A 12,115-nucleotide genomic window follows, 5' to 3' on the forward strand; every position below is an offset into this window, starting at 1 on the left:
TAGTAATAAATTTAACATTATAATATATTTGTTAAAATTTTGTATCAAAATATTTATCACTTGTACTATTGATTAATAAATAATAAATAAGAAAAAATAGTAATTTTCTCTTAATCGCGACTGCCGATTATTAATATCATGTTCCTACAGATATTGAGTCTTGTATATCTAATATATGAAAACGATTGTCATATAATATACAATAATTAATAAATTTAACATCAATTAAAATATTTGTGTATCAGGATACCGATATCCAGTTTTGTCATGTAGGAATGTCATCATTTACGCTCGACGACAGTCGTATATAAATTGAGGAACACACTAAATATTATAAATCATAATTACAAGTTTATTTAACGCTATAATTACTACACACTTAGTACCACCTATTGATCGAGCAACTTGTGCTTTTGTAGGATAGAATTCCTATTTAATAATATTAAATTGCATATAAGTATGTAGTAAACATTTTCTTATGCTTAGTCGAAAGAATTTTATGTGTAGTATAAATCATGAATTGATGAATTTATGGACGACACTCCATTTACTTCACTAAGCCCATCTTCTTAGCTTCCACCTCATAAATTAGTAACCTCCACATTTTGACTACGAACACTTCCGCTTCTTCGTCCAATACCTGAAACGCGCGAGATATATATTCCGCAAGAAGTTCGTCTATAAAATGCGAAAGCAAGAAGTATTTCACGGTGTAATTACCATCTGTACATCGTCTAGTATTCCCTGAGGAGAACTGCCCGCCATTACTTTGCTACAAATAAAATCCACTAGAGTAGGTTCGGGTTCGCCAATATATTCGATAATCTTTTTATTGATCCAAGGTCTTATCCTCTTCTCCATCAATGTCTAAACGAAAAAGCGAAACATGTAAAAACATGCTTATAAGAGTCGGGTTTACCAATAAAAATCACCGTAATATAAAAAAAAGTACAGAATGAATTAAGACAAGATTGGAATTAAACGATATATTAATAAAATCAGTTTTTTCTTTTTTTTTTTTTATAAAAAGGAAAGCTTGTTCCACAAAGAAAATTTGTTCTTCTAAAAATGAATAATACTTACGTTATCGATGAGTGCCCAATCGAGTTGATAGCCAAACAATGCGTTCTTATCAGTAGGTATTTTGTCTATAAGAGATTTTATGTGTTTTCGTTTTTCTTCTTGGCTTTTTGTATTTTCTTCTTTCCCCGTCTTCGTGGCTTCTTCGGTTTTCTTTTTCTTTTCGTCTCCGTAATCTGAGAAGATGTAAGCTCTAAGTATCTCAACTTCTCAACAACTTCAGAACTAATAATGAAGGTAAAACACTTACCTAAAGGTACAAGTTTACGTTTTTTCGCGTTATTAGCAGCATCGTCATCGTCGTCGTTATTAAATACGTCCTTAACGTCAATACGGCCCTTTTTCCGCGTTTGATTCGCCTGTTGTGAATTCGTATTAGTAGCGGTGTTAGGACTGACCGGTGTTTTACCGCCTATACTGTGATCGCTAGCACGATTGCCCCCACTTCCCATAGCAAATGGAACAAAGTTACCTACACCAAGGAGGAATGCTATTATACATTGAAGAATTTATATCAATACGATACATTATAGCACATTTCATATATATTAACTCGACAATGTAAAATTATCGAAACACACGAAATATTTGTTATAAATGATTAAGATTGTTTGAAGTTGTATTCCTATGAAAATTGCGAGGAAACAATTTACGGTATTGTATTTGTAGATAAACCAAGAGACACTTACTACCACTTGTCTTTTCTGGTTCACTAACAAGGGACATGCGTGAATCTTCATCTAACGATGGTGGAATGGATTGAGCAGGTGTCGCGCCTGATTGATGCCCCGGTGAAGGTCGTGCATCTTTTAGACTCTCTCGATCCGCATCCGCTAATACGTCTTGATTCTCCTCACCGTCGCGATGATGATTCTGATGGTGTCTATGATGCCGACGATGGTGATGATGATGTCGCGGTGGCGTCCTGGATGGTGCTTCTGGCTGAGAAACATCATCAAACTGCACACCATCATCACTGTCACTCTCTATTGGCTCGGTTTCTATCGGCGGCATTATTTCTTTATCCTTCTTCACCACTTTGTCATCCTCTTCGTCAATTATAGTTATTACTGGTTTAGGCTTATACTGTTCCTCCCTTTCGGCTTTCAACTAATAAAAAAAAGGAGCAAAACATGAAAGTAAATAAAAGATAAAAAATTCCCTTACGTATTTCCTTGTAATTAGATAATGTCTACAGCATTATGTAGTATTGTAGCGTAATAAAGTATATTTTTAATTATAACATAGAAAGCAGAACCAATTCTTATACAATATTGTAAAATATACCTTTTTTACAAAATAATTCCTCTTTACAGAAATTTAATACTGGAAGTATTACATTTCTGTGCGAGTCTCAAACTCAGTTCAAAGAAAAAAATGCAAAATTAAAATTTATTTTAATTTATTAAGAATTAATCTCATGTTTCTTTAATTATAAGCTTAAATACAGAATATGACCTACCCTTTCAAATTCCGCGGCAGGATCCGGATTGGAGGCATCCGCGTATAATTTGTCACGTAAACGCTGAAGCTCCTGGCGTTCGGCACAACGATCCCGCGAATCTGCTTCGGCTTCCAGTGCTCGTTCTTCGAGTCGGCGAGACAACTCTTTACCCTTGTAATACTTGGAATCGTCGCGATCGTCGTCGTAATCCTCGAGGAACTCTTTCAAACGTTTTGCCTCCCTCTCTCTGGCCTCGCGTTTCGCACGACGCTTCTCTGCTTCTTTCTCGTACTCCTTCTGTTTGCGTCGTTCGCGTGTCTCCCATGCCCTCAAACGTTCCTGGTACGCTGCCTCCTTTTCTCTGGCTCGCCTCTCGTTTTTCTTCCTCTCTTTTGCCTCCTCCTCCTCCTCCCTCTCGCGCATAATTTCTCTTTCGCTCTTCCTCACCTCTTCTCGCTCCCGTTCCCTCTCCCGTTCTCGGTCTCTCTCCTTCTCTCTATCTCGCTCACGTTCCCGCTCGCGTTCCCTTTCACGATCCCGATCCCGCTCTCGTTCCCGCTCTCGCTCTCGCTCTCGTTCCCGTTCCCGTTCACGTTCCCGTTCTCGATCTCTCTCGCGATCTCTGTCTCGATCCCGATCTCTGTCATTTCTCGACCGATCCCTGTCACGTTCTTTAGATCTGAAAAGTTCAAACAGTTTATGAAGTAGAGAATAAACTATATTTGTAAACAACACCAAAAAAAATTATCCAAGACAACGAAATCACTGGTGAATGTCCAAGGATGGCATCATGTAGCATGGCTCGCATAAATCTGTACAATGTATTCAAACTGCGTTCTACACGCGCTTTCCTATTCGCAAAAATATTTAGTTCAATATGCTTTATACATTGCTCAATATAGTGCATCTATCCAATAAGGGATGCAAACGTTACTTCACCTAGATCTAGAGCGACGTTTGTCCCTTCTACTGCTGCCGGTACTATCACTACGACCTTTATGAGACGTAGGACTACCAGGGTCACCATCTTGGTCATCCTTGTTGGAAGCATCATCGTCACGCTTATCGCGTCGCTCCTTTTCCCGTTTCTCGCGCTCCTCTTTCTCGACAGCTTCCTTCTTTCGCTTTACCTGGGCCTTCTCCTCCTCCTGCTTCTATAAAACACAAGAACGCGGGCACAGGTGAGAAAAAAGGTTAAAACAAGCGTGTCGATCTGTGATAATGATGGAAACCAAGAAACTAGCAATCGTATCTTCCTCAGATGCAACAAAAAATACTATTATGTTTGTAAATATTGTTAGCAAATAAGGATCTTTCTGATCATCATTATAAAAATGAGAACGCATACTAATTACTGAACAAAACTTCAAATTAAAAATTCGCAGCTATTCCAATCTGTTAAATACATTTTGCCAAATGTATGTCAATTGTTGAGATGTTTTTATTGCATTTTTTAACAATCAACAGAAAGGACGTACGCGTAAACAGAAAAAAGAATCGCATTTAAATCGCGTGTAAATGTCCATGTCACGATTCGTATACAGAACGATTACTAGTTGTAATAAGCCTTAATCATCTGACATAACGAATGTAGAGAGATGTTCATTTCAATATGGTATACTCACTCCACTGGAGTATGCTCGATCGGCAGCATCTTACGCGAGAGAAATCTCGTTTACATATCAATTACCTAAGTGCAGGTACAAATGTTTGGATACAGGCATAAGAGTTATCTTAAACTCTAGCTTATAATTTAAATACCTTAACGCTATTAACAGATGCATCGCAGAGGCCACCCAATGTACTTACAACATTGCAAATGTGCCTGTAAAATCGATAGTGTCTAAATCTATGATAAAATCTAAGAGCTTGAAAGGGGTCTTGAGATTATTTAGACATTCTTGATCAATATTCAATAATTATTAGAAAGTATTATACCAATCGGAAGCGCAGTCATCACGAAGAAGGGTATCCCACCAAAACATCTTTTCACATTTGCCAAGAAACTGTCTCACACTGTCTGACAACATTTGTTTTCCTCTGGTAATGGTTACACGCGTTATGGCAGCCGATGCAGCAAACTGTTGAATATCAAATGCACAATAGTTTGCCCACCGTTATCGTCCCGTGTTATAAACGCAACGTCTTAGAAATAAATTAGTGTGATTCATCCTTATTCTGTTATACTACTATCCAAAAATGGGTTACTGTTTGGAAAATCGATCCCGACGTTAAATTATTGCGCGATCATTATATGAGATTAAAACGTAATCTGCTCACAATATTTGAATATAAATATTTATATTTAAATAAAATATTCTACAAACAAGTATAATCTCTATTAGTAAAATGCTACTCGTTACACTATTATACATTTTTTTTCTCTACTATTCTTCCTGACGTATGTAATTATAGAAATGATATCGCTACAGTATTGGCATATTTGCTATTACAATAATCGAATTTGAGAAAATGTAGCTCTTTTAATCTTTTATCGTTCTCATCATTGACAATGATATCCTACTACTGTTTTACACAATCGTCTCGTCAGCATGACACATAGAACGTAAGCTATCTCGTCCATACGGTAACCCATGATTTTAAAGCTCTAACAAGGGTAGAATAACTCAGTGCATAAAAGTAGATGCACATTGTGAGGAGAAAATAGACTGCTGAAACATGAAACGTGGTCAAAAAGGTATTTCTCAGACTGAGCAGTTGACTAGCAAAAATACTACAAGAACCGAATGCTTGTGTTGGCTCATGGTTGTGGAGTTTACTCACGGTGTGAAGTTGACTTGGTCAGTCAGTGTGGTGGTACCGGAGAATGGAGGAGCGCGCACCTAGGTACTACATGTCTGATCGAGACGCTGACAGAAGCTGTTTACACAAAATAAAGACAACAACTGAACAGTCGCCATTTGGTGATGGACAAAATCAGTTTCATTGTGTGTAGCGCACAGAGAGAGTCTCCCGGCCCTAACAAATAGTCTATCCCAAAGATGTAAAAAGATGTAAAAAGTGTGTCAGCGCCAAAGTGTGTTTTGTTCAAAATGATAATACGTTCCAATCCTAGGCTGTGTGCGTGAAAGCAACCTGGACAACCGCTTACCTACGTTCGATATGCGAATACTAGACTGCTAGGCGTCAACACGAATAATCAATGTAACATCCGTAAACGGCAAACAATCGTTCCTCGTCGTTCATCTTAATTTGATACAGAATCGGATACACGCGTGTCTCTTGCGAAAAAAAATTAAGTAGAGAGACAATGTATTGCTTCGTTAATGTAAACGCGATACACGATAATGCGTATACATGGTGATTAACAAGAAACAAAACATTTAAAGATTTTCTTTAGACTTGAAGATGTTGAGGCATGACCAGAACAAGATCTTGAACATTGGGTCGAATCGACCAATAACTCTCTAATTCTGTTATAAAAATATCTAATTAAAAAAGATCAACTAATTCTAAAAAGTAAAGATCTTTTAAAAGATAATTTTTTATCCCCACAGTCAGAGTTTCCAAAACCATCTAAATTTTATTCTTTTTATATCTTTGACATTATAGAGAAATATTTAGTTGTTCTGTTTCTAGTGATTCACCTTATAGGAGTAACCTCCATTCCTATCCTCTAATGCATTAATTAGTTCTTATTTTAAATAAATAAATACTTATAACGTTTGATACGAGCATACATTCGATAATTCACTGTAATTTGCAGCAATGTTAGTTGATAAATTATTTTGATCTTAATGCGTATTCATAATTAACGAAAACAAAATATTGATAGATCAAATAAACAGATGCTCGGAATATATTCGGCAACCATGTATCGAATAAAAATTGTGTTTTACTGTAAAAACCAGATATAGCTGCACAACAGATAAAAAGAACTCATTATTTCAGCGCACCATTTTGGCAGATTAAAACATATTTTGGACATTAATTCCTAGCAGTTTAGTATGACATATACAGAAGTAGATAAAGTTAGTTTAGTGCCAAATAAATCGTAATGGTATCTTTCTCTAAACGTCAAAAGTATAATAGCCGCAATGTAGCATACTGTATTTACGACGAATCAGTAAAACAGAATACCAAGAGAAACAAACTGATCAGCTACATGTCGCCAGCTTGTCGCGGAGAGCTATGAGTCTCCTTCTTAATGTATTGCGCATTTCTTTTTTTTTTTTCATGTTTGGTTGTTTGGATTATACTCTGACTTACCAACGAGCCTGCAGCCGCCTGCGAAAATACGAGGGATGTGCTGTGATTGACTCCCTTCAGAGCCAATGAGTGAGTGAAAGGGTGGTCCCCACACACAGCATTCCTAGGCGTGTGCGTTTGCTGTGTGCGACGCACGCTGCCTGTTATTATAATTATAGCAACGAGTCACGGCTCCAATTGTTCAGAGCTAATATAGCACACACGCACTTTACCACAAATTACTTAAAAGCTACGACTTTCGAGATACTCGTAATCTTCTCTTGTATACATATATCCAAATACATTTTTTTACATTTTAAGTGTACACAGAGAGAAAGACAGAGAAAGAGAGAGAGAGAAAGAATCTAATTACCAGCGTCTGCGATAGAATGTGTATGCAATTGGACACTTTCAGTACTCGCATTGCAACAAGAGCTCGTCAATTTGCATCTCCATGTTTTATCATTTAGATCATGTGTTACACTAGCGTGAACGTAATGAATCGTGTCCAATCGCAACATACATACGAGGTAGATACTAGCGGCAATTCATTGACAAACATTAAAAGATGAGTTCTTTCTTTCGTGTATAGCATCGTTGTAATAACTGTTGTATACCTCTGATTTCATCTAAATCAACAAGATGTAACAATGTTTTTTTTTATACATTCAATATTCTCAAGCTTTGCGAAAATTTTACGTACGCAAACTATATCCGATCGGCGTCATTGACATACTCAAATGTCATAAACTTGTGAATGAACCGATAGATGCGTAAAAAAATTAACATTATGTAAAAACAACAATCAACAATAATACAAAGTATTACAAACATATACTTGATATTCTGAAAATAAAAGATGAAAAGATGTTTTCCAAAGTTTTATATCAAGATGATAAAGAAAAAGACACAAGAAGATGAAAAATAAAAATATCAATACTCAGAGAAAAATATACGGATACATCATACATTATCGCTAATATATGAATAGCACAATTAAATCACAGTTATTTATCTGACCTTGCTGCATCTGGAATGCATTATTTTATCTCGTTGAATTTCCATTATTTTACAGTGTAATGACTAATGAGATCAATTGTAAAAAGATATGTTTATAATGCTTCGTAAACCGAGTGTTACACATAAACATCAATTTCCTCGTGGATTGATAAATGAACAAATTTTCAATATATTTTTTAAGAGAGAGATCAAAATTCCGTCTTTTATTACGTCTAACGCGACAAACTTTTTATGATTACAAAAAAGAAAAAAGATAAGACTAAGAAAAAAAAGATTTAAAGATACACGTAATAATAATATAATAATAATAATTACCTTCATGACCTCCCTGAATTTGCCAATTTCTCGGGTAATCAAGTCTCTTTTACTCTCTTCTATCTCTGCATCATCCAGGTTTAAGGATTTAGCTACCATTTTTGTCTGGTGTTCCTCTGCGACAAATTACAGTAAGAAACTCACGTGTCCCTTGTACATAAGATTTAGCGACCATTTAAATAATTACCTGGAGCAACCTGAGCCATTTCTAGATCTATAGCGTGTTCTGCTATAATCTGGTTGATGCGAGCGAGCGCATCTGCGTCGACCACTCTCATGCCTTCGTCCATATAATCTTCACCCTCTTCGCCGTCAACTCCTTCACCGGGTACCTCGTCCTGTAGAGGCGATTGGCCACCTCTGAGTTTCTTCCTTCTTTCAGCTATAAAGCAAAGCGTTGGTTATATTTTATCCTATTTCTATCTTGGTTTTTGTCACCTCTGCTGAAAGCTTACCTTTGAATTGGTCCAGGACTACCTTAGCTTTAGCGTCCACTTTAACAACGAGCTTCTTCGTGCCTATTTCCATGTCATGGAGCAATCGGACTGCTCTGAGGCCCGCGTCCGGACCCGCGTATTCGCAAAAGCCGAATGCCTGTACTCTCTTCCAAGAGAGAACATGCCCACACGCTCCCAGAATATGTCGTATCATCACGTCGGGCGCTCTGTCCATTATGTTACCAATGAATACCGTGACAGGTGGGCCGGACTCTCTCTCGCGCCTTCGATTATTATCGTGGCGATTCTGATTGCGCGAGTAACGTACAGCCGGCGCGGAGGTCTGCATCGCAGATACGGGTGATGGAATCATCTATGTTTTATAAATGGTAGGATTCTTAATTATGCACATATCTACTCATGCACTCAGTTTTTCCCCTCCCTCTCTAATAGCACGATTAATTCATATTTTTACTTCGGTTAACTAAGCATCAGCTACGGATTATCAAGTTGTCCATTCTGCTCTGCGTGTTACACATGCATTAAATAATTTAAAGAAAAATTTCAAAGAAAGATAACTTTTTCCTTTTTATGTACAAAGCTGCTTATAAACTCGTTCAAAGCACGTTTGTTTTCATATACTTGGAAGAAAATCTATGATGTAATAATTGTTAAACGATACGTATCACTCTACAGCAATAGAAATGTGTAAATGCGTGCTTCACGTGTAGAAGATAATACAGCAAATGTATTAATCAATGCTACTTTCATTAGTCCCCATCTACAACAGGTGCTTTAAGCCCTAGTCTTTGTTTTAGAAAGATATTACATGGGTTCTAAGCCTCTCAAGCCCTAAGCTTTTAAAAATGGGAGTTGGCCAACTCGCTTCGAGCTTAGAGCTTAGAGCAGCAGGAGGAACGCTCAAGGCTGGAAATACGTCACAGTTTAGAGCATAAAACATAAGGCTTAGGGCTTAAAACACCTATTGTAGATGGGCACTTATGCATGTTGCGTACTGCGTTGTATAAAATTAATGCTCTCGCAGACACTTTATTGATGACAATTTCAAAAAAAAATATGTTCAGCGGTAGCAAAAGCAAAAGTTACTACACGCAAACTGGCTTAACTCTCGCGTCTAAACAAATACTTTTTACAAATAATCAATCAATATCGAAACACGTCTATCATGCCCTAAAGAGGCAAATTTACTTACATGGGCCATAGGCATGACACCTCCTATAATTGGTGGTGGCGCACCAACCATGTATGGCATCGGAGGCATCCCTGGGATACCCATAGGCGGCTGACCAGGATAGGACATGATTGTGACAAATTGATATTACAGCGATGAACACTCTGCAACAATAAGTTACACAAATGTTGAGCAAACAAGTAAGAATCAATTGTATTTTACAGATGATTAATGAATTTACAATCTCACAGGAATAATTATAGCAATTACAAAGTAACCGTTCATTATTACGTATCAAGCAAATTGATCTTTCATTGAGTCATCTGAGTTTGACATAAGATGATAAAATTATACAAAAAAAAGTGATATCCTAATGTAACACCTTAGCAGTAAGTTGCTGATTGTCGGATAAGTACAATTATACAGGGAAAAATATTACTGCACGTATCGCAGCTTACAAAATGCAACTGTTGGAGATAAAATGGTGTCAAAGTACGAATTTAACTCTCATTTTGCACTTGTAAAAAAAAACATGAGAAAGCGCGAGATGCGAGACGTGAGACGCTCACTGCAACACGATACGCTGATCGCGCTTGATTCTTCTCACAAAGATACGTGATAATGCTCGAATGAAAAGTACAAATAAGTCACACGCGGAATTGATTAATCTGTGAATAGGACCCGACAAAACGTTTCACGTGCGTGCTGTATGAATGCGACAATAAAATACACATACATATATACATACACTCTTGCTCTTACTCCTCTTACTCTTTCTCTCTCTCTCTCTCTTTCTCTTTCACTATTTCTTTCTCTCTCCCCCCCTTTCCCCCGTCGCTATCTCTACAATCTCCGTGATCTATAGTTCAGTGTGCGGTCGCGATATATCTCCGAATTGGTTTGACAAAATTAAACGAAAACTGCAATCGGAAGATCGGACGCGTCGGCTCGGCCGTCGCAAAAGCGTGCCTCTGCCTCGCTCGACGCTCGCCGACACGTTCGCGAACGCCCGACCCGACAGGGAGACGTCAAAGATGATGGATTTTAACCACCAACCACCAAGCACGGGGGGAGAGAGACTCGCTCCGCTCGCTCGCGGTCATACTCACATGGCCGGGCTGGTGGCTCGAGATCGCTGGTTATCGCGCTCAAGATCTACGTGTCATCTCGTTAATACCGTCGAATCGGGATACGCGAATTCTCGCACGGAAAACGCGGCAAAATAGCCCACCGATTCCCAGCACAATCGGATACGCGATACAATTGCGGTATCACACGTCACCACGGCGTACGCGCGTTGCGTAGAGTTGCTTCGAGACGCGAAATGCGAGAGAGTTTGCTGAGTTTGCTTGTTGGTTGAGGTCGCGGCACCGCCATGCGCAGCGAGCCGATTTATTGGCGACGATGGCGACATCGAATTTGAATTGGACGTGATCCTCCGATTAAATTCACTCTTCATCTCTTTCTAGGGGGACAGTTAGAAAGAGATGCAGAGTGATTTTAATCGGAGGATCACGTTAATCGGAGACTGTGATTAAATGTTACATTTGAAAATGATTGAAAAATTCATGTTTCTGCCTTCGGAACGAACCGACCAACCTCCGATTAATTTAATCGGCGATTAATTCAATCAGCAGGAATTATTACAAAATTTCTAACAAAAATATATGGTCTCTTCAGGCCGACCTCAACTAAACTTCAATTAACTAATTGAAGTTGAACCAAAATTAAAATTTATCTACATAGAAATGGACATTATTTCATGCGCGATATTGGCCGCGTTCAGCAGATACAACTGTTGAGTTCGTCTTATCAACACTCTACGTTGATTGGTTGGTTCTAAAAGTAAGAGCCAATCACGTTCGATTGCTACTCAGCGGCTTGGTCTGCTGAACGCGCCCATTAAATGCGTGCCACAATGCGGCCAACCGTAAGAAACGAAAGCCGTTTACTCGAACCATTTGACACTACTGTCTCCCTCGTCTTTTATTCAATCTACACTAATCTACAGATTCAAAGTTCGTGGCGTCGGCTTTGTTATCGTTCAAAATTTCTCGAGTTTGAGAAAAACCTCGAAAACTCGCACAATTTTCATATCGTCTCGTCGACAACGGCCTCCTTCACGTCGAAGGATCTCGCTGATCTCGCATCTCGCAACCGTTCTCGCTCGTTTGCTCCTTTACCTGATACCTACATCTACATTTTCTGCACTTCTCCAGGATCTATTTCCTTTATCATGGATATACCGTTTCACTTTGAATTTCAGGACAAGATATGACCGAAACTAATAAATCTACGTATAAATAATAGTGTATGTATGTATATGTTACAGTTCCATCTCTTCTTCATAATTTTCTACAAGCTTTTCTTTCGAAATCCATGTACATACGTATACATATACATACGACGTTTGATTTT

The 12,115-nt window shown here is 38.1% G+C and overlaps 1 protein-coding gene across 2 annotated transcripts; it reads right to left on the bottom strand.

Moving 5' to 3' along the window:
* Nucleotides 1-329: 329 nt before the first annotated feature.
* LOC139822929 (uncharacterized) lies at nt 330-10,994 on the bottom strand. 2 transcript variants are annotated; one of them, XM_071795137.1, is made up of 12 exons: nt 10,807-10,994; nt 9,719-9,861; nt 8,524-8,848; nt 8,256-8,450; nt 8,069-8,184; nt 3,464-3,678; nt 2,543-3,203; nt 1,770-2,190; nt 1,331-1,552; nt 1,084-1,256; nt 721-867; nt 330-640 (listed from the first exon to the last, which is right to left on the bottom strand). In XM_071795137.1, the coding sequence occupies exons 2-12, from the start codon at nt 9,824-9,826 to the stop codon at nt 548-550; spliced, it is 2,676 nt and encodes an 891-aa protein (XP_071651238.1). In that variant the 5' UTR covers nt 9,827-9,861; nt 10,807-10,994; the 3' UTR covers nt 330-547. The 2 variants fall into 2 exon arrangements, with proteins under 2 accessions (XP_071651238.1, XP_071651229.1); XM_071795128.1 differs by having other exon boundaries at nt 8,524-8,878.
* Nucleotides 10,995-12,115: the final 1,121 nt, after the last annotated feature.

This window comes from Temnothorax longispinosus, chromosome 1 (genome assembly GCF_030848805.1).
Source record: "Temnothorax longispinosus isolate EJ_2023e chromosome 1, Tlon_JGU_v1, whole genome shotgun sequence".
Taxonomy (NCBI): domain Eukaryota; kingdom Metazoa; phylum Arthropoda; class Insecta; order Hymenoptera; family Formicidae; genus Temnothorax; species Temnothorax longispinosus.